Below are 27,439 nucleotides of genomic sequence, written 5' to 3'. Positions count from 1 at the left end.
GGGTGCCAGCTGAAACGTGGAGATGATGGTTTGGCAAGAGGATCCTCTTGGTCAAAGCCTGTTTCCTGGTAGTAAAGGATGAGCACTAGAGAGAACTGATGGGAGTACAGAAGCAGAGAACAGGTGAGAAGCAAGCCTGGAAAAACCTAGCAGCAACAGGGAAGGGGGATAAGAAGGGAATGGAGATTTCTAAGGCAGTGTGTTTCCTTTTGTTCTTAGAATAGAATCCTCCCTCTGTGCACCGCAGTTCCTGGCCTGGTTTTTCTGTCCTCATTTCTTCCATCCTGCCTTGCTCACTGCATGCACAGTAGAGAATACCCCTCCCTTCAACCTAGATATTCCCATGACTAACTACCGTACAGCACCTGGGTGTCTTTCAGTCACATCCTCATCAAAGTTATGCCACTATTGCATGTGGGTACTTTCTTCCCCAGCCCCACATGTATCCCAGACTGTGTATCTCAGCCTGAGATGATCTTAATCATTTATTAAATCATCTACTATCTTCTGGACTACTTGTGAAGTCAGCGTTGCCTTCTGTGAGAAAGCCAAGGGCCAGGGTCTGCTCCTTGCTGGATTGCCAGCCTCTAGGAAGGTGCTGCATAAGTATCAGCTGAGTGGGTTCTGAGGAGGGCTTGATAGGCAGTAGATGTAGGCAAAGCAGAGACAGATGCACCTGTTAAACACCGGCCAACACAAGAGAGTAGCTTGGACTGAACAATGAAACGGGGTCCAGGAGGACTTTCAGGAGGCCATGCCGACACCATTTGCAGATGGGCTGTAATGGGAAGCAAAGCACCTTCCCACAAGGGCTTGTGATCTCCTAAAATGCTTGTGTGGTACCTTCATGCTCTAGAAACTCAAGAGCACAGCCGTTCTTAGCTCCCAGATAATCCACCGTTAAGAGATGGTTTCACTTTTTTTCCATTCTAGAGGGAGTTGCCTCAAACTTTAGGTATGTGGAATTTTCTGTTTTTACTCAGAGCAGTAGTAACTACCCACCTACTTAGCTGCTTAAGAGAAAGTTATTTATTAATAGTTTTTATACATGCATTTACTGTATTTTGATTATATTCATCTCCCATTACTTTCTTTTTTCCCCTCCTGTTGAACTCCTTCACAACTAGTCCCACTTTTTATTTGTAAGCAGAGAGAGCGAGAGTGTGAGTGTTTGTATGTGTGCAAATGGGTGCTCCAGGGCCTCTAGCTGCTGCAAGCAAACTCCAGATACATGTGCCACTGTGCATCTGGCTTTATATGGGTACTGGGGAATAAAGCCTGGGTCATTACGCTTGGCAAGCGAACGCTTTAATCACTGAGCTGTCTCTCCAGCCTGCTTTATTGTTTTGATCACATTTGAGTTTAATGAGGGTTGCTGAGGAAGAGGGTTGGAGTCATCCCTGGAGTACAGGCAGCTTATCAGGGCTGCCGCTGGACCCGCCTCTCAGCCAGCACTAACTTCAGTGACTCCTCAGGCAGCTTACCAGGGCTGCCACTGGACAAAGTCCCTCCCTGTACCCGCCCCTCAGCCAGCACTAACTTCTGTAACTCCTCAGGGAGAGGCGGCGTTCTCTTGAGCTCCTCCACCATCTGTGATGGAATATTGATGATACCAGTACTTGGTGGTCTTGTGCAGGTAATGACAATCACTGTGGGCTCATAAATGCCACAGCCACATCATGTCCAGAAGATGGGATTCTATAGCACTTCTTCTTACCCTCTGGCTTTTATATTCTTTTCATCTTCTCTTCCCTGAGCCTTAGAGGGAGTGCCATAGATGTCTGATTTGTCACTGGGCATTCAGCAGTCACTTATTTTCAGTACTTTGACTATTTTTGAGTCTTCCCACTAGTTGCTGCCCACTGCAACATGAAGCTTTTTGGAGCAAAGCTAAGAGCAGCACTAATCCGTGAGCATAAGCACACACATTTAGAGGGCGGCATGGTGGGCAGAATATATCCGTTGAGACAAACAATAGTAGTTGCTTATCTTGGGGGGACTGTGACCACACACTTTTGCCTAGGTTTTCAGTCCCAGGCATGCATTCCCTCCTGTGGAGCAGGTCCCAAATCCAGTCAGAAGGCAATTGGCTGCCCCCATAGAAGTCATGGTATCAGTGGTGTTGCATTGGCTGCTAAGTCAGACCAGCCAGAAGGAACCATGAGAGGAGTGACAGGGTGATTCTGTGTGGCACCTCAGAAGTGACTTTTGGTAGAGGAGCACTTGCAGTGGTACTCACTGCCTCTGGAGAATGGATTTGGAAGACTGGGTGGGGGCTGTAGAGCAGTGGTAGAGTGATTGTCTAGGCTAGTGTTATAAAAAATAAAGTAAAAACAACACAAAACACTGAACGATGGATGTGGTGTATGCATAATCCCAGCACTTGGGAGGCAGACTTAGTAGGATCTGGAGTTTAAGGCCAGCCTGGCTATATAGCAAGATCCTGTCTCAAACATCAACCACCACCACCACAACAACAAATTAAGGCTATGTCTTGAAACTTCAAGTTTAAATGCTTTTCAAGTGGATTTTTATTTGTTAATATTGTTAGGATTGTTGTTGTAGGGCTATGGATTAAACCCAGGGTTGTGCATGTACTTGGCAAGTAGCCTACCACTGACTTATCACTATCCATTTCTCTGATTTTGAAATTTTTTTTGAGGCAGGGACTCCAGTCTTAAACTCCTGGTGATCCTCATACCTCAGTCTCCCTATTTCTGGGTTTAAAGGTGTGCACCACTACACCCAGCTCAAGTTTTTTTGAAACTTTGAGACAAGTTCTTGCTAAATTGCCCAGGCTGGCTTTGAATTCACCTTGTATCCTAGGCAAGCCTTGGATTTGCCATCCTCCTGACTCAGCCTCCTTGTCACTGGCAGCAGGAAATTCAGCTTGGTTTTGCTGGCTTGGCAGACTGAGACCCCTCAGAACCTCAGGTGCAGTTCAGTTTGTGTGTGTGTGTGTAGTATGTTGTGGTATGTTTATGTACACATGTGTGCAAACAGCATGTGCCCTGTGTGCAGATGTGTGGAGGGAGAGGAGAGCATCAGGCATCCTCCTCTACTGCTTGTTTCTTTTCCGAGACACTGAACCTGGCTGACCAGTGAGCCCCAGTGATTTTCCTGTCTCTGCTTCTCTTGGTACTGGGGTTACAGGCATGCATGACCGTGCTTGCCTGTGTACATGGGAGTTGGGGGTTGTGAAATCAGGTCCTCATGCGTGTACAGCAAGCACTCTTACACTTTGCGCTATCTCCCTAACCCTGCTTCATCTCAGTGCCTAAAACTGCAGGGAAGAATCTCAGGACACATAGGAGTGACCTAGTTAGGGAGTCAAGTGTGAGCATATCTTGGCAGGATCTATAGATGTGATTTCTGGATCTACAACTAGGTTTAGATATTAGGGAAAGTATACCCAGGTATATTCCTTTGTCTTTTCCATAGAATTTTGTTCTTGAAGAACAGACTTTGGAGGGTGTGGTACAGTATTTATGCTTACAGCTGGAGAGGGCAGTGCTGATAGAAAATATTGAGGGCTGGGGAGATGGATCAACAGTTAAAAAGCACAAGCTTGCCAAATCTGCAGGCCCCAGGTTCAATTCCACTGTACCCACATAAAGCTGGCTGCACTAAGTGGTGCATGCATCTGGAGTTCCTTTGTAGTGGTAAAAGGTCCTGGAGTGCCTGTTTTCTTCTTTTTTTCCCTCCGCTCACAAATAAGTAAAAGATATTTCTTTCTATCTGTCTATCTATCATCTATCTATCTCACTCTGTTGTCCCAGGCTGGTCTCCTACCCCTGCCTCCTGAGTACTGGGATTAAAGGCATGTGCCACCATGCCCAGCATAATAAAAATAGTTTTAAAAAACATTCAACAAAGGAATCCTTACATATGCATGCATACATACATACATACATACAAGGAGGTACAAGAAGATTGGACCGAAGGCATAGTTCAAGAGCTTTTTTAAAAAATTATTTATTTATTTATTTATTTATTTATTTGACAGAGAATGAATATGGGTTTGTTAGAGCCTCCCAACACTGCAAACAAACTCCAGATGCATGTGCCACCTTGTGCATCTGGCTTATGTACGTACTAGGGAATGGAACCTGGATCTGTAGGCTTCACAGGCAAGCCTCTTAACTGCTAAGCCACCTTTCCAGCCCTCAAGAGGCATTTTGCTTGTTTATTTTGTTTTTGAGACAGGGTCTTGTCTATTGAACTTCTGCCTGCACCTCTTGAGTTCTGGGATTATAGGGAAGTGCCACCATACCTACTTTTATGCTGTGCTAGGATAGAATCTAGGGCTTTATGCCTGGAGCTATGTTCCCAACTGCTCATTAGCCATTGTTAAAAATATTTTATTTATGATAAGGAGAATATAAATGAGAGAGATGGACATACCAAGGTCTCTTGCTGTTGTAAACAAACTCTGGACACATAGGCTACTTTGTGCATCTGGGGAATTGAACCTGGTCTGTGGAATTTGCAAGAAAGTACCCTTGACTGCTGAGCCATTTCCCAAGCCCTTCAAATTTATTTCTTGAGAATTTTTGTCTGCCAAATCACTCTCCTCTTCATTTACTTGCTGAAACATTTTCCTATTAAAAGTTGTTATTCAGAAAATTTTAGTTCATATTGGGGCTTAGAAAGTGATGACCCAGCAGCTGAGTGTAATGGTACATGCCTATAATCTTAGCACTTGGGAAGTGGGGCAGGTGGATCACCATCAGTTCTATGGCAGCCTGGGTTACACAGTGAGTTCTAGGCCTGCCTGGACCACAGAGTGAGAGAGCCTGTTTAAAAGAAAAATAAACGAAAACCCTCTCTCTGTCTAAACTGCCTGTGGCCTTCTTTCATTCTCTTATGAAGACGATACATACATTCATACATACACACACACATACTTCTAAATCTCATTAGACTCACTGAATGCTCACGTTTTGTTTCTGTAATGCCTGTTGCATATAATTTATGTGTACAACTTTTCTTGTTGTTGGCTGTGTTTCTTAAAGATTTCAGATCATCGTGCTTACAGAGGGTGGGGAAATTTTTTTGTCCCAGCATTAGTAAGTAGCAAAGTTGGAATTCCACCTGTTCTGTCTCCATAAGACACACATGTGCTTCTTGGAATAATGAGATAGTAAAAATTTATAGACGTTCCTTTTCTTTTCTTTTTTTTTTAATGTTTAGTTCATCATCCAAGGTGGATCTCAGGAGTGGCCTAGATGAGTGTGCAGTGGCATTGAACTTATTTCTGAGTAACAAGTTTACAGATGCCTTAGAATTGCTTCGCCCATGGTAAGTAACTTCATTTTCTTAAAATAATTTTATCAAATGTTTCTTTGATATCATGCATGTACATTAACTCATCTGTTTCTGTTTCAAAATTTATTACCAAATTTGAGACATCTTAATATTCCTCAGTGTTTAAAAAATATTATTTATTTATTTACTTGAGAGAGAGAAAGACACAGGAAGAGTCAGTGAGAGAGAGAGAGAGAGAGAGAGAGAGAGAGAGAATATGGGCATGCCAGAGCCTCTAGCCACTGCAAATGAAATCCAGACGCACGTGCCACTTTGTGCATCTGGCTTATGTGGGACCTGGGGAATCGAACCAAGGTCCTTTGGCTTTGCAGGCAAGTGCCTTAATTGTTAAGCCATCTCTCTAGCCCCATATTCCTCAGTTTTAATCAGAAAAGAATTTGTAATTCTCATATTTTCATTTCCATACTTGCTCAAATGTTGTCATCTGGGTAGCTTGCAACGCTACATGAAGATTCTTTTTCTTAAAGAATTTTTTTAAAATTATTTATTTATTTATTTGAGAGCGACAAACACAGAAAGAAAGACAGATAGAGGGAGAGAGAGAGAATGGGCGTGCCAGGGCTTCCAGCCTCTGCAAACGAACTCCAGACACGTGCGCCCCCTTGTGCATCTGGCTAATGTGGGACCTGGGGAACCGAGCCTCGAACCGGGGTCCTTAGGCTTCACAGGCAAGCGCTTAACTGCTAAGCCATCTCTCCAGCCCAAGATTCTTTTTCTTAAGTGAAATAGTTCTTTTAATTTTTTGTTTTGTTTTGTTTTTTGAGGAGGGATCTTATTGTAGCCTAGGCTGACCCAGAATTCACTGTGTAGCCTCAGGGTGGCCTCAAACTCATGGTGATCCTCCTACCTCTTCTCCTGAGTGCTGGGATTAAAGGTGTACACCACCATGTGTGGCTTAAAACATATTTTTATTTACTTGGGGGTGGGGGAGAGAAGAGAGTGTATGTAGGCTCACCAAGGCCTCTTGTGGCTTCAAACTCCAGATACATACATCATTTTGCATATCTAACTTTGTGTGCTGGGGAATCAAACCCGAGCTGGAAGGCTTTGTGATCAAGTGCCTTTAACTGCTGAGCCATCTCTCCAGGCCAAGTGAAATATTTCTATGGATTCTTCTAAGTGTCTTTGAAGGGAGTTTTCCTCTGAAATAGGAAAGAACTGGAATATCTTACCTCAGTGCTAAATCATATTTAAGATAATATGGATATTACTGGGGCTCCTTACTTATATAATAAATGTGTTAAGCAGTTTGCTTTCAATTATTAGTACCTGTGAGCCTTTCAAACTTGGCAAAGCATCCTGAGCTCAGCTGCTTCCCAGCCCTCTCTGAGGGCAGTCCGCTCTGGAGTATGCCTGTGACTTGCACGCCTTCAGACACAGCTGCATTCTTAGATGAAGCTGAGATCTTGTATTGAAATCTGCTAGAGGGTGGCTTAGCCACAGAAGTGGGGAGTCCCATCCCTCAGACTGAGTCATCAGTAATGTCCTTCAGACTTCTTTGTCTCTTCCTGGTCAGTTACCCCTTATCATCATCTCTCCTGTCCCCTCACCCAACCTTCCCACTTTTCCTTCTTCTTTCCTGCCCCCTCGCTGAGCCTCCTGACCTGTCTCTATTCGTTTTTTCAAACATGTCTCCTTTTTTCTTCTGCCCCTGACACCCATCTAGGATTAAAAATAAACCAGTATTCAGTCGAGTTTTACATTCTGTGATCTTCATGCATATATCCTTCTCCTCTCCTTGAATCTGTTAATTTTTTGCCTTCTTGGAAAGAGCTCAGCTAAAAACATGAGATTTGAAACCACAGTTGATGACTTTGGGAGGCTTTTACTCCTTGTGGTTTCCTCATTGTGCAGGACAAACTACGCATGAGATAAAAGAGTGTGATCTGCACTTTACATAGCACCAGACTGCTGAGCCTTAGTATTTAAATAAAACCTGACACTGATATTTTAAACTTTACATATAAAATAACTAATATAAATTTTAAGAAGAGATGGTGATGCTTCATGGCCTGGGAATCTGGATGTCTGCCATAGGTGCAAACCAATTAACATCTTTAGGTTCTCAGAAGCAGATATCACTGAGAGCTTGATAGCTTTAATCAGCAAGAATTGACCTAAGAATTTCAGATATTACAAGTAGATTAGCTACAAAATCTACTTTGGTCAAGGCTCATGTAGGTGGCCCAGTCTATCCACCTCCTTCCCTGCAAAAAAAAAAAAAAAAAAAAAAAAAATTTTTTGGCTTCCTTTGCCTTTGGCTGGAGAGAAGACAGTTTGAAATAATTAGCTTTTTTCTTTCTCTCTGTCACAAATATACTTAATTTAGGTGTTCATTTCAGATTTTAAAAATATTTTAATTATTTATTTGAGAGGAGAGAGAAAATATGAGAATGAGAATGGGCATGCTAGGGCCTCCAGCCACTGCAGATGAACTCCAGATGTATGTGCTATCATGTGCATCTGGCTTACATGGGTTCTGGGGAATTGAACTTGGGTCATTAGGCTTTGTGGGCAAGTGCCCAAACCACTAAGCCATTCCTCCAGCCCCTCATTTCAAATTTAAAAAATTATTTATTTATTGGAGAGTGGGGGAGAGGGAAGGAGGGAAGGAGGCAGGCAGATAGAATGGGCACACCAGGGCCTCCAACCACTACAAACAAACTCTAAATGCATGCACCTGGCTTACGTGGGTCCTGGGGATTTGAACCTGGATTCTTAGGCTTCACAGGTAAACATCTTAACCTACTAAGCCATTTCTCCAGCCCAAAAGATTTTTTTTGGTGGGAGGGCTCTCAAGGTAAGGTCTTCCTCTAGCCCAGGCTGACCTGGAATTCACTGTTTAGTTTCAGGGTGGCCTTGAACTCATGGGGATCCTGCTACGTCTGCATGTGCCTCCCAAGTGCTGGGATTAAAGACTGCGTCACCATGCCTAGCTTATTTTGTTTTCTTTTAGTTTTGAGACAGGGTTTCATGTGGCCCAGGTTCCTTATGTAGCTGGAAATAACCTTCAAGTACTCATCATCCTGCTTCTTCTTCCCTAGTGCTAGAATTCCTTGCCTGTGATATTTCACATTTTAAGACATACATTACCCTCTGTTTGACTGGAAAAAACTGGTTTGCTTTGAAACTTCTAGGAGTGAAACCACAGGCTGCCCTCTTGTGTTAAAATAGAGAAAAGCATGCTGTTCATTTGAGCATTTTATTCTGGATGTGTGGCTTCTCACTGCAAAGTCCTTGGCACTTGGCACTTGGAGTTTGCATGGATATGCCTTTCACAGTGGATATGATTTTAGTGATAACTGTGAAAGAATAAAGGTTATTACTGTCAAAGTCAGGATGTGCAATGACTAAGGTTTGCTATTTTTTATATCAGACAAAGCAGAGGGTGGTGTATTTTGTTTATTTTGTTTGTTTGGTCTCCCCCACTCCAACTGAATTGAAATGGACTAATTCCCTGTGTTCTCTTTAGGGCCAAGGAGAGTATGTACCATGCCTTGGGCTACAGTACCATTGTAGTGTTGCAGGCTGTCATGACCTTTGAGCAACAGGACATCCAAAATGGCATTTCTGCCATGAAGGACGCTTTGCAAACCTGCCAAAAGTATGAATGGGTAGTTAAATATCTGAGCTAAGTCTCCAAACCTTCCTGCCTGTGTGATAAAATGAATGCCCTTTGCTGGACCGAGAACTCTTGCTAAGGTTGGCCTGAGCTACAGAAAAGAGCTTTAGCCTCAATGTTTCTTGGCCTTGTGCAGCAGAGTTCAAATGGTTCTATGAAGAATTATAGTATGAACCCTGTTTGACACCCGTACCTTCACTGTTATCATGGGGCCAGGGTATAGAGGAGGTCCAAGGGAGGCTTCAGAGGGGCTGAAAGAGAGCATCTTTCAGGAGAGAGTAAGCACCACATGCCATACCAGGTCAAGCTTGCTTTGCATGAGGGGTTACAGATTTGGAAGGGAATGAGTGTTTTATTTGCTTAAGAAACATACATTCTGGAACTTGGGGCTTGTTAGAATGTGTTTTGGAAGATCTTAGGGAAAGCTATTTATTACTGGTATTGGTGAATTAAGGCAAGGTTAAATGAATTCTGTTTTAGGACCTGCAAGTGAAGAGCATTTCCAAATGTGTTTTAACTCTACTTTCCACCTATGGAGCCACTCTTCTTAGAAACTCTGGTTTTACCCAGAGAGATAAGGAGAGGCACTGTGTGTGTATACAAGATTAGTGGGCCTTGTCCACACTGTTCAGTAAACATAGGTTGTGGCCACAGTTGGCAGCCTAGGGCTTGGGCTAAGGTGCTCAGGGTTGGGAGGAGGTAGTCTCTTGCCCTGCAGACTTCAGAGTCTAGAGTTCAACTTGGTGGCTTCTTGATATGAGTGTGACTGAAATGAATGTCAGTGGCAGTGAGATCAATCTGATGCTGTTATTTTTTCCTTCTGTTTATTCAATGCAGATACAGGAAAAAATGCACAGTTGTAGAATCTTTCTCAAGTCTTCTTTCTCGGGGGTCACTGGAACAACTGAGTGAAGGTAAGAGACATTTTAAAATAACTGATTTGTAGTCTATTAAGAAATATGAAGTAAAGTATACAAAGGGAATGGAATGTCTTACTTATCCTATCATGTTCACCTTCCAGGGGTCACCTTGTTAGTGGTTGATTTTGAAGCCTTATAGACATTTATGAACAGGCACAATTGTAAACATGAGCCGCATATGTGCTTTGTTTTCATGTATTTTGCAAGCCTCCAATCAAATAATACATATTGTTCTACAGTGTGATCTGTTCCCAGATTAGTACACATAAGTGTGCTTCATTTCAGAGCTATTTAGTGCTGCATTAGATGGCTTTATTATCATTTATTTGATTTTTCTCTATTGAAAGACAGGTACATGATTTTAAAAATGTTTTTCATTGTTAACAAATTTGTTGTCCCCAAGTCCTTATACATATGTCTTCATGTATTTTTTACAAGTTATTTCTTAGGGTAGAGTCCTAAAAGTAGAATTACTGTGACTGAGGGTTTGAAAATTCAACATATTTGTAGATATTTTCTTCTCCAAAAACTTAAGCTGCTTTATAGTCTTACATCTATGTCGGAGAATTTCATGTTCTAAAAGCTCTTAACTTTTTTTATTTTTTTTAAGGTAGGGTCTTTCTCTAGCTCATGCTAACCTGGAATTCACAATGTAGGCTCAGGCTGGCCTGGAATTTGTGGTGAGCCTCCTACCTCTGCATCCTGAGTTCTGGGATTAAAGGCGTGTGCCACCACTCCTAGCCTAAAAACTATTAACTTTTTTTTTTTTCCAAAGGAAAGTAATGTAGATGCTTTAAAAAAAAGTGATAATGTTTCCTTACATGGCTGGTGAAGATGTTCAGTTTGTGGACTTGAGGAATAATTAGGAATCCAGGGATTCCTATAGCACACTGATCAGCTGGATTGGGAGGAATGATTCCTGTCATCACTTGATAGTGACTTGATATTCCGCTGCCATGAGAGATCCCTGACCAGCTGCTTGGTTAGTGTTGTGCTCACCAGAGAGTGGCTTACAAGAAAGAAGTCTCTAGGTAATCTTGCAGAAGAAGACATTACTTTTCAAAAGCATCTGCCATTGCGGGAGAATTTGTACCTGTGTTTGCAACTCATTTTCTATGTGTTAAGCTTGTTCTCTAGATAAGGTAGGGGGCAGAAAACATTAGAAGTGGTCATGGCTGACTAAAGCAAAAACAGTTCTAGAACTAGTTGTTCATCATTTCTAATGGTCCACACACACCTTGAGTGTGTTTTAGCCTGAAGCATTGCTTATCTTGTAGGCAAGTATTGCCAGCTTGTTTGGAACATCTGAGAAGTTGGGCACCCTTGTGTGATGTGAATTTAGAGTGTTGACTATTGAATAGGATTATGACATACAGCAGTCCATCTTTAGGACTTGTTCTAACTGGGTATGGTATACACTCAATCATGATAGAACCCAGAGACATTTTCTTGTTTACTCCTGGCAGCTGAAAACCATCTTATTTTTCTTAAGAAATGGACCCTAAGTGCCGGGCGTGGTGGCGCATGCCTTTAATCCCAGCACTCGGGAGGCAGACGTAGGAGGATCACTGTGAGTTCAAGGCCACCCTGAGACTACAGAGTTAATTCCAGGTCAGCCTGGACCAGAGTGAGACCCTACCTTGAAAAACCAAAAAAAAAAAAAAAAAAAAAGAAATGGTCCCTAAGTATCCATAAGAATAAAAGCAGGCACTGGCAGGTCTGCAGTCTGGCAGAGTGGGTTGGTAGGAGACTAAATAGGACCCAAGGAAACGTGACTCTTCCATTTGCAAGCTCCTATCTCTTACCTTCCCCAGCCCATTCTTCCTCTTTTCCCTTTTTGGTGTGAGTATAAATAATAAAGAAATATAATGTTCCATTTCTAAAATGTGCTTTCTATATGCCAAACACCCTTCTTTGTGCTTTCATTTAACATTAACCAACCTAATTTTTGTGATTGATGTACATAGACATTAAAGACATGACTAAGGGACCCACCTATTAGAGCGGGGCTAATCCTGGTCTGCTTTCTTTCCGTAGACCATAACGCTTTCCACTGTTTCTGCATTTTCTCCTGTAGGATAAAGGAAATGTAGGATTCTCATTATGTTACACATCTTGCATTCTTACCTTTTTATAATGTCTTTGGACAGAGTACTTTGGGAAATCTGGATAGAAATTTACTTTCTACTAATTATTAAAACCTAGCCTGTGTCTGTAGCTTATTCCAAAGCATATATTTAGACTATATGGAAAGTCTGAGCTTAGTTAACCTTTCCGTGCATGATGCAGTTCTTTGTTTCAGTAGATTAAGGAATTTTAGTTAATTGGCATTCTGGAGGCTACCTTCTCCTAAACCCAGTGATTAATTTTGAGAATGAAGGAACTGCCCAGTGTAAATGAGTCACAGCAAAGGAAGAAGATGTCTGTAAAAGTCTTATTTCTTCCCCAGAGAGTTTGGCTGTCCCTGCAACCCAAACAGACTTTGTATTTGAGGGTGCATGTCAGAACATTGTTGCTTTAGTATGTGATTTGTCTTCCTTTTAGTCATTTCCATTTACGTCCTCAAGTGTTGAGTTGTATGCAGGAGTGAGCACATTTCCTTATCATAGGCTTCTGGGGAACACACCTGGTCTTTTTTGTGGCTGGGAGATATGGAACAGGTTTCAGAATGGCTTTAGAGAGAGAGAAATTCACATGTAGCGATTAGGATACCAAAGAGAGTTCATAGGAAGGATACCTACACATGGATTACAGAGTTCACAGTCTTCTGCTTTCTTTGCACTGCCTGGTTCTGCTCTTCAGTCTGTCTGCCTTTAGTCTAATCTTGGTTGAGTCACTCTCCTGCTTACCTCCGTGCAAGGACTTGCTGTTGTCAACTGAATCAACACTAAACTCTATGGACTGTCCACCCTGTAGCCCCAACCAACCTTTCCAGCCTCACAGCCCTCTTTTTCCTTGACACATCTCATGCCTCCTGTCCTTTTCCCAGGGGGTACATTAGCTCCATGCCATTCATTTGTTCCTGAGACAGCTTTTAGAGTTAATAACCTGGGACAGTTCTTACTTTGCTGAAGAGTTTCCTAGGTGGAGGATATTCAGGTGACTCTATAGAGCAGTTTGAATTTCACGTTGAGAAAAACTAAAGGAACACTTAGACAGGTGGTGTTCTAAGGACTGTGACCCCCGACTTTTGATGCTGCCAGGCTGCACATGTGCCCACAGCACCAAGTCTGCAAGTTCTGCCTGTCGTGGGTTCCTCTGTTTGCATCCTGCTGGGGATCTTAGCTGCATCATTGCTTCTCTATAAGTTGAATATATGGAATATGAGGATGGCAGATAGTTGAGTTCACATGATAATTCAGTGGGTTCTGGGTGTGTGTAAATGAAAGAAATCACATTGTCTAGACTGATTAACACCATTCCCAGCAACACAGATGATTCCCTATTTTCCTGTCATTTTCCCTTGACATGAAAAGACTTTCTGCTTTCTGAGTTTTACCAGAAAGCTAGCATTTATCAAGTGTGTGATGTCTTTGACCAGCTTTACACACAGCACCTCATTTAATCCTTCTACTGCCAAGTAGAGACATTATTAGTAGACAGTATGGACAGGGCAGGAGAGAGTCTGCATAGCTAACATGTGGCAGTCTTCTCTCCCGTTTTATTACTTAAAGAACAACCAGTTCACATCCTATGAGGAAAGCAGGAATCTGATGTTTTTGTTTGTGCAAAAATGTAAAATATCTCTCTCTAGTGTCTGCCAGTATAGTGGATTGCCTAGAAAGCTGGGACAAGTGTTTTGGGGTACTCCACATGTCCCTGGGACGGACAGGCTTAGCTTTGATAGCTCCTTTTCATGAGCACTTTGTGCTTGTGCTGATGTCTGAATGATGAAATTACCCTAAAGCTGGTATGGTGCAATTCCTTTTCTATCATTGTGCTTACCTGGAGTCCTGACCTCAGCATCCAGGACTGCAGTTTTCACAGAGCTCTAGGGAAGTGCCACTGTCTCTTCAGGTTAGTAATGTATCTGATCAGTGTCACAATTCTCATGGCTTCATATTTTAAAAACTAGAATTTATAAATTTAATGGAGTTAAAAGTCTTTATAAATGTGTTAAACTTCCATGCTATTTTTTTAAAAGTACTTTCCATCTTTTACAAACTTTTAAAAAGTTCACATTGTTAAAGTTTTTGGTTTCCTAGTCAAGCATTTAATACCTATAATCCTAGCACTCAGGAGGCTGAGGCAAGAGGATTGCTACAAGTTCAAGGCCAACTCTAGGCTACATAGTTCAAGTCCTGCCTGGGCTCCAGAGTGAGACCTTGTCACTGACATGCAAACAGTTGGTTTCCTCTTATGACCAGGTTTGGGTCTCTTGACACTAAGCACCCTGCTCTGCTGTTACATTAGAATGGGGTCAAAGATGGAGATGATGTCCCTAGACATTTTTCATAGATAGGAAGATCTGTTCCAGAACAAGTTATCATTCCATTTTTATGGAAGCCCCAAAGCCATTTAGGTTTTTGTGTCTCTTTCTTGGGCTCATTTACCTTGCAGTCTTTTCAGAACATCTACTGTGAATAACTGTGAATGTGGGATAGCCTTAATATAATTTTGCTTGTTTTTAATAGAGGAAATGCATGCGGAAATCTGTTATGCTGAGTGTCTCCTACAGAAAGCAGCTCTCACGTTTGTGCAGGTAATGAACGCTTGCCTTGCAGTTGGTGTTGGGTGAGGGGCCTGCAGATACTGTACAGGAAAAGGTGGCCCATTCTGTGTTAGTGCTGTTGAGTGATCGTGAAAGATACTTGTTATTCTAGTAAATGGTGACTGAAAAAGGACTCCAGAGAGTGTTATTTCTACACAAATGCACGTAGTGTCTTTTTTGAATTTTCAGTGTTTTGGCCATCACTGCCTCTTAAAGAAAGTGCCTGCAAATGCCACCCCTGATTTCATGTTACCTATTAGCGTGGAAACTGAGGTGACTCTGGATTGCACTTGGGGTGATGGAGGGCTGCACACTGGAGTGGCCCGAGCTGAGGAGGCTCCGTAATCTTGGCCAGGGTCTTCTTGCACCACTGTTTGAGTAAAGCTCAGCTCCCTGTGTGCTGTTAGCCACACTTGTCAGGGATGCTTCAGAGTTTTATTTCCCCTCCCTTTCTGTCTGATCTCCCTTTTGTTTTCTTCCTTCCCATGAAAGAGCAGTGTTAAAAAGCCACTAAACCAGAATCTTTTTTTTCTTATAAGCCACATGGGGACTTGAAATTAGACTTGTGGGAGCTATGCATGGCTTTTACCTCCTCATGGCCACATACCCAGTCACTTTCATATTTATTCTCTGTGGTTGTTAATGTATTTTCCAGCTCCATCTCTTCCCCATTTTGATCCTTGGTATCCCGTCCAGCATGCTTACTGAGCAGCTCTGCCCAGACTGCACGCAACCTTGTGACCCTGTCTCTAATTTCTTTTTACTTTTAGCTCATTCTCCATTCTGAAATTGAGTGCCCTACCAAGAGTGAGATGCTCACCCATTATTCTGCATTTAGTGGCTTGCATTGACTGTGGCATTGTTCTGCATCAGAATATCACAAATGGGGGAGGGGTTCTCAAATGAACTGGTGTGTCCCTCCAAATTTCCCACTTCTCTACTTACTCATGGCCTCAGGTGCTCCTGATGGGATGTGTTGAACCCATGCATAGATGGTTCACCAGCGAGGATGTCTGTGAATACGGATGGCCTAGCACACAGTGACCCTTAATGCTTGCTGGTGTGCTTGCACAGTTCTCAGCAGTGTCGCCTTCCCTCACCTGGCCATGCCCTAGTCATTTGTTGTGCTTTGAACACTGATGCTAGGGTCTAGACATCTTCACTCCCCACTTTGTGTTCTCATGGCGTCGTGAGCGTTTGTGCTTCGCCCCTTAGCATATCATGCTGCTTTTGTCTATTTTGGGAGGATGTTTTTGCATTCACGTGCCCAGTGTAAAATAGGCATTTGGTCAGTGTTTGATGAATCATGAAATGCAGTGCTGTTATTTGAATCATATTTTAATCTAACTTAATAAAATGTCTTCATGGCTTATATTAGAACTTAGGTAAATATAAGAGTCCTTAAAGAAAGAAGATAAACATGTAAGTTGTGTAATGAATTTAGCATTTACTGATTTAAGTAGTGAGTAAGGAAACACAATTAGTTTTTTGTTTGCTTCAGAAGGACACTCAAGTGCACAGTAAAGTACCGGACACTTTTATCATCTCTGTAGATCAGTGAGACCTGCTTGGAAATATGAAACCTAGGACTGTCCCTGGAGCACTGTCTATTAACGTTACTTTCTGCAGCCAGTCAGTTCATTTATCAAGAGACCCTATGAGAATGCTGATCCTAAAAATGCCATACAGCTGATAGACAAGTAAAATCTGCTGTCCCAGCCTATTGCATATTAGTGACAGCCACTTCAGAATTGAGACCAGTGATTTTTGGTCTGGAAATGTGTAGGAATGAAATTTACACACTAAATAAACTGCCTGCTGAAGCACCCAGTGAAGAGGAACTGTTGTTCATTTCCTGGGGTGATGGACAGAAAGCTTGGCCTTTGAGTGGATTCTTACAGTCAGCCATTGTAGGCACTATGAACCCAAAAGGGAAGTGCTCCATAGATGAAACTTTCAGTAAAGCGGGCTTGTACCGCAGTTAGCTCTGAATGTATGAGGCTACTTGCTTAAAATACAAGGTCATGCAAGAACTTTAAAGTGGCTTTTCACTACCCTCTAACTTGTAAGAAAAATGACAAAAAGCAAGAAGAATGTATTGATTTCAAAATTACGTCCTCAAAAGATTTGGGCTTGGGGGTGTGCTCAGTGGTAGGATGTTTGCCCAGCATGCTTAAAGCCCTGGGATCTGTCCCCAGCAAAACACACACACACACACACACACACCCCATCAGGATAGTTTAACATTTTTTTTCTAAGTGCTCTAATTATACAATTTTTATTATTTTTCAGGATGAAAATATGATCAACTTCATCAAAGGTGGACTCAAAATTAGAACAAGTTACCAAATATATAAGTAAGTTACAAAAAACATGGCTACAATTTATTTATTTTTGGAGACATGGTCTTATCCTATAGCCTAGGCTGTCCTTGAACTCATAGTTCTTCTGCCTCAATTTCCCAGTATCTGAAAGCATAGGCATATGCCACCACACCTTGCTAAGATGTGGCTTCTAAGTGATTCTTGTGCTTAAACAACTTTGTTCTTCAAAATTCTTAGAAACTGAGTATGACTAGGTTTTTCTTCATTTGATACTGGTAAGAGGCACTTGATTTTGGCTGGCATGTTCAATGTTCAGGATTTAAATGTAAATAAAACAGGATTTGAATTTAAATACCCCTTTAAAGGTATAGTGGGAAGGAAAACAGCTGACATGATTTCTACTCAGATAGTCTTCTCTCTCCTAAGAATAGTTTATTCATTTTATTTCCTAAGAAGAGTTTATTCATTTTATTTTATATATTTGTTTTATTTTTAATTTTTTGAGACAAGGTCTTGCTACATAGTATATCCTGGCTTTAAACTCCTGTTTTTTCTGACTGTGACTATAGAGTGCTGGGCTTATAGGCAAGTGCCATCATGCCTAGTATACTCTAACAAAAAAAATTGTACAATCTGCTGTAATACTGTATCTCTACTTAAAAAAAATTATTTACTTATTTTTATTAGTTATGTACACAGTGTATCCAGTCATGTTGGTACCATCATTAGCCTCCTACCTGTCCACCCCTCCTCTGAAGGGACCCTCCATATTGAGGAATATGGGTTGTGTATTGTGGGGTTAGCCATCAGTTATGGGTAAGATACAATGTCTGTGTGCATAATGACCCAATGTATGGCTCTAACATTCTTTCCACTCCCTCTTCCACAAATTTCCCTGAGCCATGTAGGGTTCATATTAGATCTGCTTCAGTGATGAGGTCTTGGGAACCTCTGTGTCTCTGGATATCTGGCTTGGTAAGAGTTGAGTATTTTCTGTGTCTATCTCCTTCATCCTTGTGTTGGTACCAGGTTCACCAAGGAAGCAGCACTCTTGCTCATTTCCCCAAATACTCTTAGTTTCAGCTGGGGCCCTTTTGTGGTGTGATGGGCTGGTTTTCTCCTTAGAATGTGCATTCATCTGAAAAAGAGAAGCAAATTCTCCAGTGGAGAGTGAAGTTAGTGCCAGATAAATGGGATAACCATTTTTTTTTTAGAGAAAATTTAACAGGTGTAGGCTCTCTTGTAGCCCACGATTGGTGGGAGCTTGAAAATGGAGAGTGAGTTCATTTTTGGATATGGCTCTGACTTGATTCCCAGCTCCAGCTATGGGTTCCGTTCTACTGAGCAGATCAGTTAGCCAAATCAAGAGCAGCTGGTTTCCCACTGTGTCTGTGCACCTCTATTGCACTTGTGTGAGCATCATGTTAGGTTGTTTGCTACTGAGTAGCTTAGACCATGAGTTGCTTGGACAGATGTTGGTCATTTTCCTCCAGTGGCTCATGTAGCACCTTCTGGCACTAGATGAGCTAACTGTCTGGGGACTGACTCTCTTCCAGATTCCAGCCAGGTCACTCAATGTTACATACCAACAGTATATGGTATCTTCAGAGGTAGGGTCTTATCACTAACCTGTAGTGGGTCATCAAGTACTCTGATAGGAATCTGGCTTCTTTTGGGAAACCTTGTAGGTCTCTCTGATCAACACCTCATTATGTGGCCACATGCTGGTATTGGGAGTTACAGGTCAGTGCCCAAGAAGAGAAGGAAGAAAAACTATAAGTAATATAAAAGAGATAGAGAGAAGAGAGAGAAGATGGGACACACAGAGAGAAACAGGAGGAGGTTAAGGTCAGTCTTCATCATACTCTCTTCAGGGCCTTATGATTCAGGTGTTTCCTCTAAGGTCCTGATGAAGGTTCAACTACTTAGTCTTTTAGGATGTAGCATTTTATGGTACCGTTGCCATTTGGGTCCAGTTTTGTGTGGCCCACCCCCACTCTTACCCTCCCCTCCTGCCCCACCATCCCTATAGTCTAGTCCTCGAGATGCTTATTAGGTATGCCAGCATCTCTGGTAGATTCAGGTCAGGAGCTGTAGATGAATGAGACTGTATGACCATTATCTTTCTCTAGTGGGTGAGTTCACTGAGAATGAGCTGTTTCAGGTTTGACCATTTTTCTTCAAATTTCATTTTGTTGTTTTTCCTTACTGCTGTGTAGAATTCCATTGTGTAGATATACCATAACATCTTGGTTATCCATTTGTCTAATGATGGGCATCTGGGTTGATTCCAGCTCTTATCTATTATGAATTGAGCAGCTATAAACATGGTTGAGTAAATCTCTCTGAACTGAGGCAGAGAGCATTTAGGTTAAGTGCCCAGTCTGTTGGCAACACTATATTCAACCTTTTTAGGAGTCTTCATATTGCTTTCCAAATTGGTTGTGATATCTTACATTCCCACCAACAGTGGATGAGGGTTCCTATTTCTCCACATCCTTGCCAGCATTTATTTCCCTTTGAGTTTTTAAAGTTTCCTATCCTTGGGTAAACTGGAATCTCATAGTTGTTTTACTTTGCATTTCCCTGATGATTAGGGATGATGATAATTTTCTTAAGTGTGTGTTTGCCATTTGTATTTCTTCCTCTGAGAACTGCCCCATTTTGTGAGTGGGTTGTTTGACTTTTTATTGTTTAGGTTTTTGAGTTCTTTGTAGATTCTAGAAATTAGGCCTCTATCAGTTGGATAGCCAGCAACATTTTCTCCCATTCTGTGGGTAATCTATTGGCTCTGCTGATTGTATGTTTGTATGTGAAGAAAATTTTCATCTTCATGAGATACCAATGGTTGAGTGATTGTTTAAGATCCTGTGCTACTGGGGTTTTGTTCAGGATTTTTCTTCCAGTATTAACTGATTTTCTCGTCTTATATTGAGGTCTTTGATCCATTTGAACTTGAATGTTGTGCATGGCAAGATGTGTGGATCAAGATTCAGTTTCCTGCATATGGATCTCCAGTTTTTCCAGCACCATTTGTTGAAGATGCTGTCTTTTTTCCAGGCTATATTGTTAGGGCCTTTGTCAAATGTTGTTGCAGTCAGGTTTGCATTGCTGGTAGAAATAACTCAACCAAGTGCATCTTCTGTGAAAAAGAGGTTTATTTTGGATTACAGGCTTGAGGGGAAGCTCCACAATGGTAGGGGAAAATGATGGGATGAGCAGAAGGTGGACATCACCCCCTGGCAAACATAAGCTGACAGTAGCAACAGGAGAGTGTGCCAAGCACTGGCAAGGGGAAACTGGTTATAATACCCATAAGCCCACCCCCAACAATACACTGCCTCCAGGAAGCAAATATCAAGTAGCTGTAGTTACTTGACCCAAAATCCAGGTCCTTGATTCTGTTCCATTGGTCTATTCTCCTGCTTTTATGCCAGTACCATGCTGTTTTTATTACTATGGCTTTGTAATATAGCTTTAGATCCGGTATAGTGATGCCCCCAGAGGTGTTTCTTTTGCTGAGGATATTCTTGGATATCTGAGGCCTTCTGCTTTTCCATATGAATTTTGAGATCATTTTTTCTATTTCTGTGAAGAACAATGTTGAGATTTTGATTGGCATTGCATTAAACCTGTAAATTGCCTTTGGTAAGATTGCCATTTTCACAATGTTAATTCTGCCTATCCAGGAGCATGGGAAGTCTTTCCATTTTCTCAAGTTCTCCTCAATTTCTTTTTTGAGTGTTTTTATGTTTTCATTGTAAAGGTCTTTCACATCCTTTGTTAATGTAATTCTAAGGTATTTCATATATTTCTTTTGTATCTCTAGTTTTTATAGCTACTGTAGTGACTATAATGTCCTTCTTGGCTTATTCTAGTTAGTTTAGACTTAGTATTGAACTATTTGCAACACAGTATAGGAACACTGGAAAGTAGCTTAACTTGCAGTTTGTCTTGATACTATCCATATGTTAATGTAGTATGCCTACCTCGCAGTATTATGTCACACTTTGGTTCTAAAGTCACATTCTGTAGTCTTCTCTACTTAGCACTACACTTATTATATTTTATATTATTCATGCATTTCTATTTACTTCCAGGGTGAAGAACTTCATTAGCTGTCTTTCCCATTGGTCTACTTTATTATTATTATTATTATTATTATTATTATTATTATTATTATTTATCTGTTCTCATTTATTTGAAAATCTGTTCACTTGGGCCTTCACCCTCCAGGATATTCTGAATTGTCAGAATGTTTATGCTTTTTTTATAAATTTTTTTGTTTATTTTTATTTGTTTATTTGAGAGCGACAGACAGACAGAGAGAAAGGCAGATATATATATCTCTATATATCTCTATCTATCTATCTATCTATCTATCTATCTATCTATATCTATCTATCTATCTATCTATCTATCTATCTATCTATCTATCTACCTACCTACCTACCTACCTACCTATCTATCTGTCTGTCTATAGAGAGAAAATGGGCGTACCAGGGCCTCCAGCCACTGCCAACAAACTCGGGATGCGTGCGCCCCCTTGTGCATCTGGCTAACGTGGGTCCTGGGGAATTGAGCGTTGAACTGGGGTTCTTAGGCTTCACAGGCAAGTGCTTAACCACTAAGCCATCTCTCCAGCCCTGTTTATGCTTTTTTAAACAAATTAAACTAATTTACAAAGTAGATTTTCTTATGGTGTTTTCTTACATACTTAGCTTTAGTTGCCCCTCCATTCTTTCTGTTCCCCCATCTCCTTACTCACTCCAATTCCTACTTATACCCTTCCACTTTCAGTATGCCCCTTCCATTTTAGTATCAATGTGTTCTCTACCCTCCCCACCCATCTCCCTTAAAACTTTTTTTCTCCCTCTCATGTTCCCCCATCTGGCTTTTGCCTCTACACACATTATTCAATCCCACATAAATACACTTACATAAAGGTTGGCACCTAGAATCCATAATGACAAAACGTGATATTTGTCTTTCTGAGCCTGAGTTACCTCAGTTAATATTACTAGTTTCCTCCATTTCCTGGAAATTTCATTATTCCGTCATGGATAAATAAATTTTCATTGTGTAAATATACCATATTATCCTAATATTCATTCCTTTGTTGATGTACATTAGGCTGGTTTCATTTTCGTGCTACCATGAATAGAGTAGCAGCAATTGTGGGTATGCAAATATCTCTGTGGTAGGATATGGCATCCTTTGGGTTTAAGCCCAGGAGTGATATGGCTGGGTCATATGGGAGTTCTGTTTTTGCTTTTTTTGTTTATTATTTATTTATTTATTTGAGAGTGACAGACAGAGAATGAGGAAGGGAGGGAGGGGAAAGAGAGAGAGAATATGGGCGCGCCAGGGCCTCTAGCCACTGCAAAAGCATTCCAGACACATATGCCCTGTTGTGCATCTGGCAGACGTGGGTCCTGGGGAATTGAGCTTCAAACCAAGGTCTTCAGGCTTTGCAGGCAAGAGTTTAACCACTAAGCCATCTCTCCAGCTGTGCCTTAAAAAAAAATCTTGCCAGGCATGATGGTGCAAGCCTTTAATCCCAGCACTCGGGAGGAGGAGGTAGGAGGATCACTGTGAGTCTGAGGCCACCCTGAGACTACATAGTGAATTCCTGGTCTGCCTGGACTAGAGTGAAACCCTACCTCAAAAAAACAGAAACAAAAAAATAATTATTTGTATTTATTTGAGAGAGAGTAAGAGGTGGAGGGAGGGAGGGAGGGAGGGAGGGAAGAAAAATGGGTGTGCCAGGGCCTCCAGTTGCTACAAATGAACTTTAGATGCATGTGCCACCATGTGGGTCCTGGATAATTGAACCTGGGTCCTTTGGCTTTGCAGGCAAGCACCTTAACTGCTAAGCTATCTCTCCAGCCCATTTTTGCTTTTTGAGAACCCTGCACTCTGATTTCCACAGTGGCTATGCCAGTTTCCACTCCCATCAACAATGAGTCAGTCTCCCTTCTTCACATCTTCCCAGCATTTGTGGCCATCCTCTCCTCTCCTCCTTGTCTCTCTCTTTCCCTTCTCCTCTTTTTGTTTTTTTTTTTTTAATATTTTTTTTGTTCATTTTTTATTTATTTGAGAGCGACAGACTCAGGGAGAAAGACAGATAGAGGGAGAGAGAGAGAATGGGCGCGCCAGGGCTTCCAGCCACTGCATACGAACTCCAGACGTGTGCGCCCCCTTGTGCATCTGGCTAACGTGGGACCTGGGGAACCGAGCCTTGAACCGGGGTCCTTAGGCTTCACAGGCAAGCGCTTAACCGCTAAGCCATCTCTCCAGCCCCTCTTTTTGTTTTTATTTTTTTGAGGTAGGTTTTCACTCTAGCCCAGGCTGACCTGGAATTTACTCTGTAGTCCCAAGCTGGCCTCGAACTCAATGTTCCTCCTACCTCTACATCCTGAGTGCTGGGATTAAAGGTGTGCACCACCATGCACAGCTGCCATCTCTTCTCTTGATGATAGCCAGTCTGACTGGAATGAGATACAGTCTCAAAGTGGTTTTACTTTGCATTTCCCTGTAGCTTAGGATGTTGAATGTTAAAGTGTTTATTGGCCATTTGTATTTCTTCTTTTAAGAACTGTCTGGTCAGCTCATGTTTTGATTAAGTTTTTTTCTTGTTTAGTTTTTTTCTAATACTTTATGTAGTCTAGATATTAATCTTCTATTGGATGTATAGTTGACAGATGTCCTCACATTCTGTAGGGAGAATCTTCACGTGATTAACCGTTTCCTTTGCTGTACAGAAGCTTTTTGATTCATGAAGTCCCATTTATTGATTGTTGGCTTTATTTCCTGAGCATTTGTGCTCCTATTGAGAAAGCCCTTGCCTCTGCCTATTATCTCGAAGTGTTTTCCCTACTTTTTCTTCTGATAGTTTCAGGTCTTATATTGAGGCCTTTGCTGTATTTGGATTTGATTTTTGTGCAGGGTGAGAGATCAGGGTCTACTTTCATTCCTGTACAAGTGGATGTCCAGTTTTCCCAGCACCATTTGTAAAAGAAGCTGTCTTGTTTTCCCAATGTGTATTTGTAGCATCCTTTGCAAAATCTCATGGTTGTGTCTGTGTGGGTTTATATCTACTCTGTCCTGTTAAATTGATCTACGTGTGATGTTGAGAAGAATGAATAGTATGAAATGTTTGGATGAAATGTTCTTAGATGTCTGTCAAGCCCAATTGATTTATGATGTCATTAAGTTTCTCTGTTTTTATTTTCTTGGGATGTCCTGCCAGTTGGTGAGAACAGCATATTGAAGCCATCACTATTATGCTTGGGTTATCTTTACCTCTGGTAGTACTAACTTGACAAAGTTTAGTCTACCATGTTTGGTGTGCAGGTGTTTAGAATTACTATGTCCTCTTCACAGTTGTTCCCTTCATCAGTATAAAATGATCTTCTCTATTTCTTCTGGAGAGGACTGGCTTTCCTCTCAGTTCCCATGTGGTATCTTGGTGTCCTACAATAGCAGCCTGTGGTATCTTACCTTTTAACTGTGTTGGGTAACCAAGTGCTTGGCAATGGCCAGCATTGTTTTGGGGACCTTATGGGTTGCTCTGGCCAACTGCTTCATGTAGGGGGTAACCTAGTTCTGGCTTTGGGATTCACAAGCCAGAGCCAGTGGTTTTGGATTCAGCTTTCTCCATATTCTACTGGGTACTTTGGTCTGGACTGTCCACCTCTCTTAGTTGGGGTTATATCTTGTATACTGGTATCCAAGAGGAAGTTTCCTATTGTACTAATAACTTTAGTCTTCATGTAGTTCTCTCCCCATTTTTTTACACCATTCTACTCTTTCATTTCCTCTGAGACTTGAATTGTACATGCCAGTCAGTGTGTGTTCAGGAGGTTACTCAGGGGCTGTTTACTTTACTTAGTTTTAGATTAGACATCATCCCAGCATGTTGGATATCTTGGCATCAGTTTCTGTTGATTGCTTTTTGTCTTGACTCTGTGTCACGTTTTCCCATTTATTCTCATTTATTCTCTAATTCTACTCTGTTAATATATCATAGAGACTCTGGATTTTGTTATCCTTCCTCTGGGGGACTCTGAGCTGTCATCTAGGAAGTATTTAATTTGTCTAGACATAGGCTATAAATTCTTAGTCTTGGAATGAAGAGCACTTGATCAGTGCTCCAGTATTTCTCTTGTCCCCATCTTTCCATGGACCTTGTCCAGCACTCATTTAGTTTCTGTTCACTCAGCCAAGAATTTGATGGAGTTAACACACAGATTTTGATGTTCCCTTCAGTGTGGTTCTCATATATATGGTAATTACGTGATGATCCCCCAGTACCTCTGGCAGTTTTGAACTTTGAACTCTGACTTTTAAGCCAGTGAGGCTGCGACTTTCTGCTTGAGTTCTGTGCATGCCGCTGAGTGATCTGGGGTGTACTTTCAGGTACTGCATAGATGCAAAGTTCATTCCTTTTAAAAAATATTTTTTATTTATTTACAAGAAGAGACACAGAAAGAGAGAGAGAGAGACAAAGAGAGAGAGAGTGAGAGAGAGGGAGAGGGAGGGAGGGAGGGAGGGGGAGAGAGGGAGAGAATGGGTATACCAGGGCCTCTAGCCACTGCAAACAAACTCCAGATGCATGTGCCATTTCATGCATCTGGCTTTATGTGGTATTGCAGTCAGGTTCGTATTGCTGGCAGAAATCACCCACCAAGGGCATCTTGTGGGGAAAAAGGTTTATTTTGGCTTACAGACTCGACGGGAAGCTCCATGATGGCAGGGGGAAATTATGGCATGAGCAGAGTATGGACATCACCTCCTGGCCAACATCAGATACACCGCAACAGAATAAAAGTGTGCCAAACACTGGCAAGGGGAAACTGGCTATAACACCCATAAACCCGTCCCCAACAATACATTGCCTCCAGGAGGTGTTAATTCCCAAATCTCCATCAGCTGGAAACTGAGCATTCGGGACACCTAAGTTTATGGGGGATACCTGAATCAAACCACCACATGTGAGTACTGAGGAATCAAATTCAGGTCATTAGGCTTTGTAGGCAGAGTATCTTAACCACTGAGCCATTTCTCCAGCTCCCCAAAGTTCATTCTTGAGTTACTCCTTGCTTTCAAATCCAGCTGCTCTTGAGTTTCTGCCTGTCTTCTTATGTTTTCGGTGCCTGCAAAAGTATCTTAAGTATCTTATCTTTTGTATGTTTTTTTCAGAGTTCATGAGTTTTACCTGTAGGAGGATAAATCTAACATAATTTCCTACCATTACTGGAAAGAAATATCATTACTGGAGACAGAACCATAATTTAGTGCTTTTACTCATAGTCATTGGAAAAATGTATAATCCATTACAAATATCTTGCAAGAGGGGTTGATTTGGGAAATTACCATATTGTTTTTAGATTTTTCTCTCCAAATATTTTTAGGAGGTAGGAAAGAAGGTTAAAAAGTTGATTGCTTTTCCAATCATCAGAACTTTAAAAGACCAAACAATTTAAATAGTCCTGTAATATCAAAGACATCTTTACCAATATAATGATAGGGCTTTGAAACTGGCTATATATGCATGGGAATGTGTGCACATGTTCTTACATGCATATTATATTTAGCTATATATAATATTCATCTAGAATATATGATATAAATAATATTTAGCTATAAATTAAAATATTCTGTTTCTATAAATACATAGATCTCCCTCAAAATAGTAAAGATAACTCTTTGAGTAAACTTCATTTTTAAATATACCTTTTCAAGATTTCCGGTTAAGATGGCAGCAAGGTACCACGCCAAAGCAGCCAGGGGGGAAAAAAGACCAAAAATCTCAGCAAAATACACACTTTTACTAAAAAGTGAGGTGTATAGGAAATTGAAGCAGCAGCGGAGAAGTAGAAGAGATCCAGAGCCCGCAAAAGCGGCCCTTGCAGCTCCACCAACCGCAGTGGCGGCGCACCAGAAAGCAGCCAGACTCAGCTCCAGCCGCAGGAAAAGCCAGGTGCGGGGAGCTTCCACTCACACCAGAGCTCTCCGCAACTCAGGAAACGTGAAGGGAGAGCGGCAGTGAGCAACGGAGGAGCAAACGACGAGGTGGAAGAACAGTGAGAGATCCAGAGCAGCTCCGTCTCCCTCCCCTCCCCCACCGCCTGTGCCCAGCTACAGCAAACAGAGCAGCGGTCCCAGGACCCAGCCACACCAACTTGGGCTGACAGCGGGACCCAAGCAGGAGCAGAGTCCGGCAGCAACATCAGCGGCTCTGGCACCGGTAAGAGCGGCCCCAGCAGCAGCAGACCCAGTAGCGGCGGCAGCAGCGGCAGACCCAGCAGCAGCAGCGGCTCCAGAAATGGCAGCTACAGCAGCTGCAGCAGCAGAGGCAGCAGCAGCGGTGGGCCCAGCAGCAGCAGCTTCAGCTGCTGACAGACCCAGCAGAGGCAGCTTTTGCAGCAGCAGTTCCAGCAGCGGGGGTGCAAATCTGCAGGGCCACAGTTGCCAGGCCCGGTTTGCCCCACAGCAAAAGCCAGTGCCCAGCTCCAGAAATCAGAACAGC

General features: G+C 41.9%; 1 protein-coding gene across 5 annotated transcripts in view; it reads left to right on the top strand.

Moving 5' to 3' along the window:
• The window catches only part of Ttc39b (tetratricopeptide repeat domain 39B), a 170,709-nt gene that overhangs the window by 104,418 nt on the left and 38,852 nt on the right, over window positions 1–27,439 (top strand). For all 5 annotated transcript variants that reach the window (XM_004658434.2, XM_045152182.1, XM_045152184.1 and 2 more), the window contains 5 exons: window positions 5,194–5,301; window positions 8,801–8,932; window positions 9,788–9,864; window positions 14,505–14,572; window positions 16,874–16,938. In XM_004658434.2, coding sequence (XP_004658491.2) covers window positions 5,194–5,301; window positions 8,801–8,932; window positions 9,788–9,864; window positions 14,505–14,572; window positions 16,874–16,938 — 450 coding nt within the window. The remainder of the gene's footprint in view (window positions 1–5,193; window positions 5,302–8,800; window positions 8,933–9,787; window positions 9,865–14,504; window positions 14,573–16,873; window positions 16,939–27,439) is intronic.

Source organism: Jaculus jaculus, chromosome 1 (genome assembly GCF_020740685.1).
Source record: "Jaculus jaculus isolate mJacJac1 chromosome 1, mJacJac1.mat.Y.cur, whole genome shotgun sequence".
Classification (NCBI taxonomy): domain Eukaryota; kingdom Metazoa; phylum Chordata; class Mammalia; order Rodentia; family Dipodidae; genus Jaculus; species Jaculus jaculus.
This window is presented reverse-complemented; position numbering and strand designations above follow the sequence as displayed.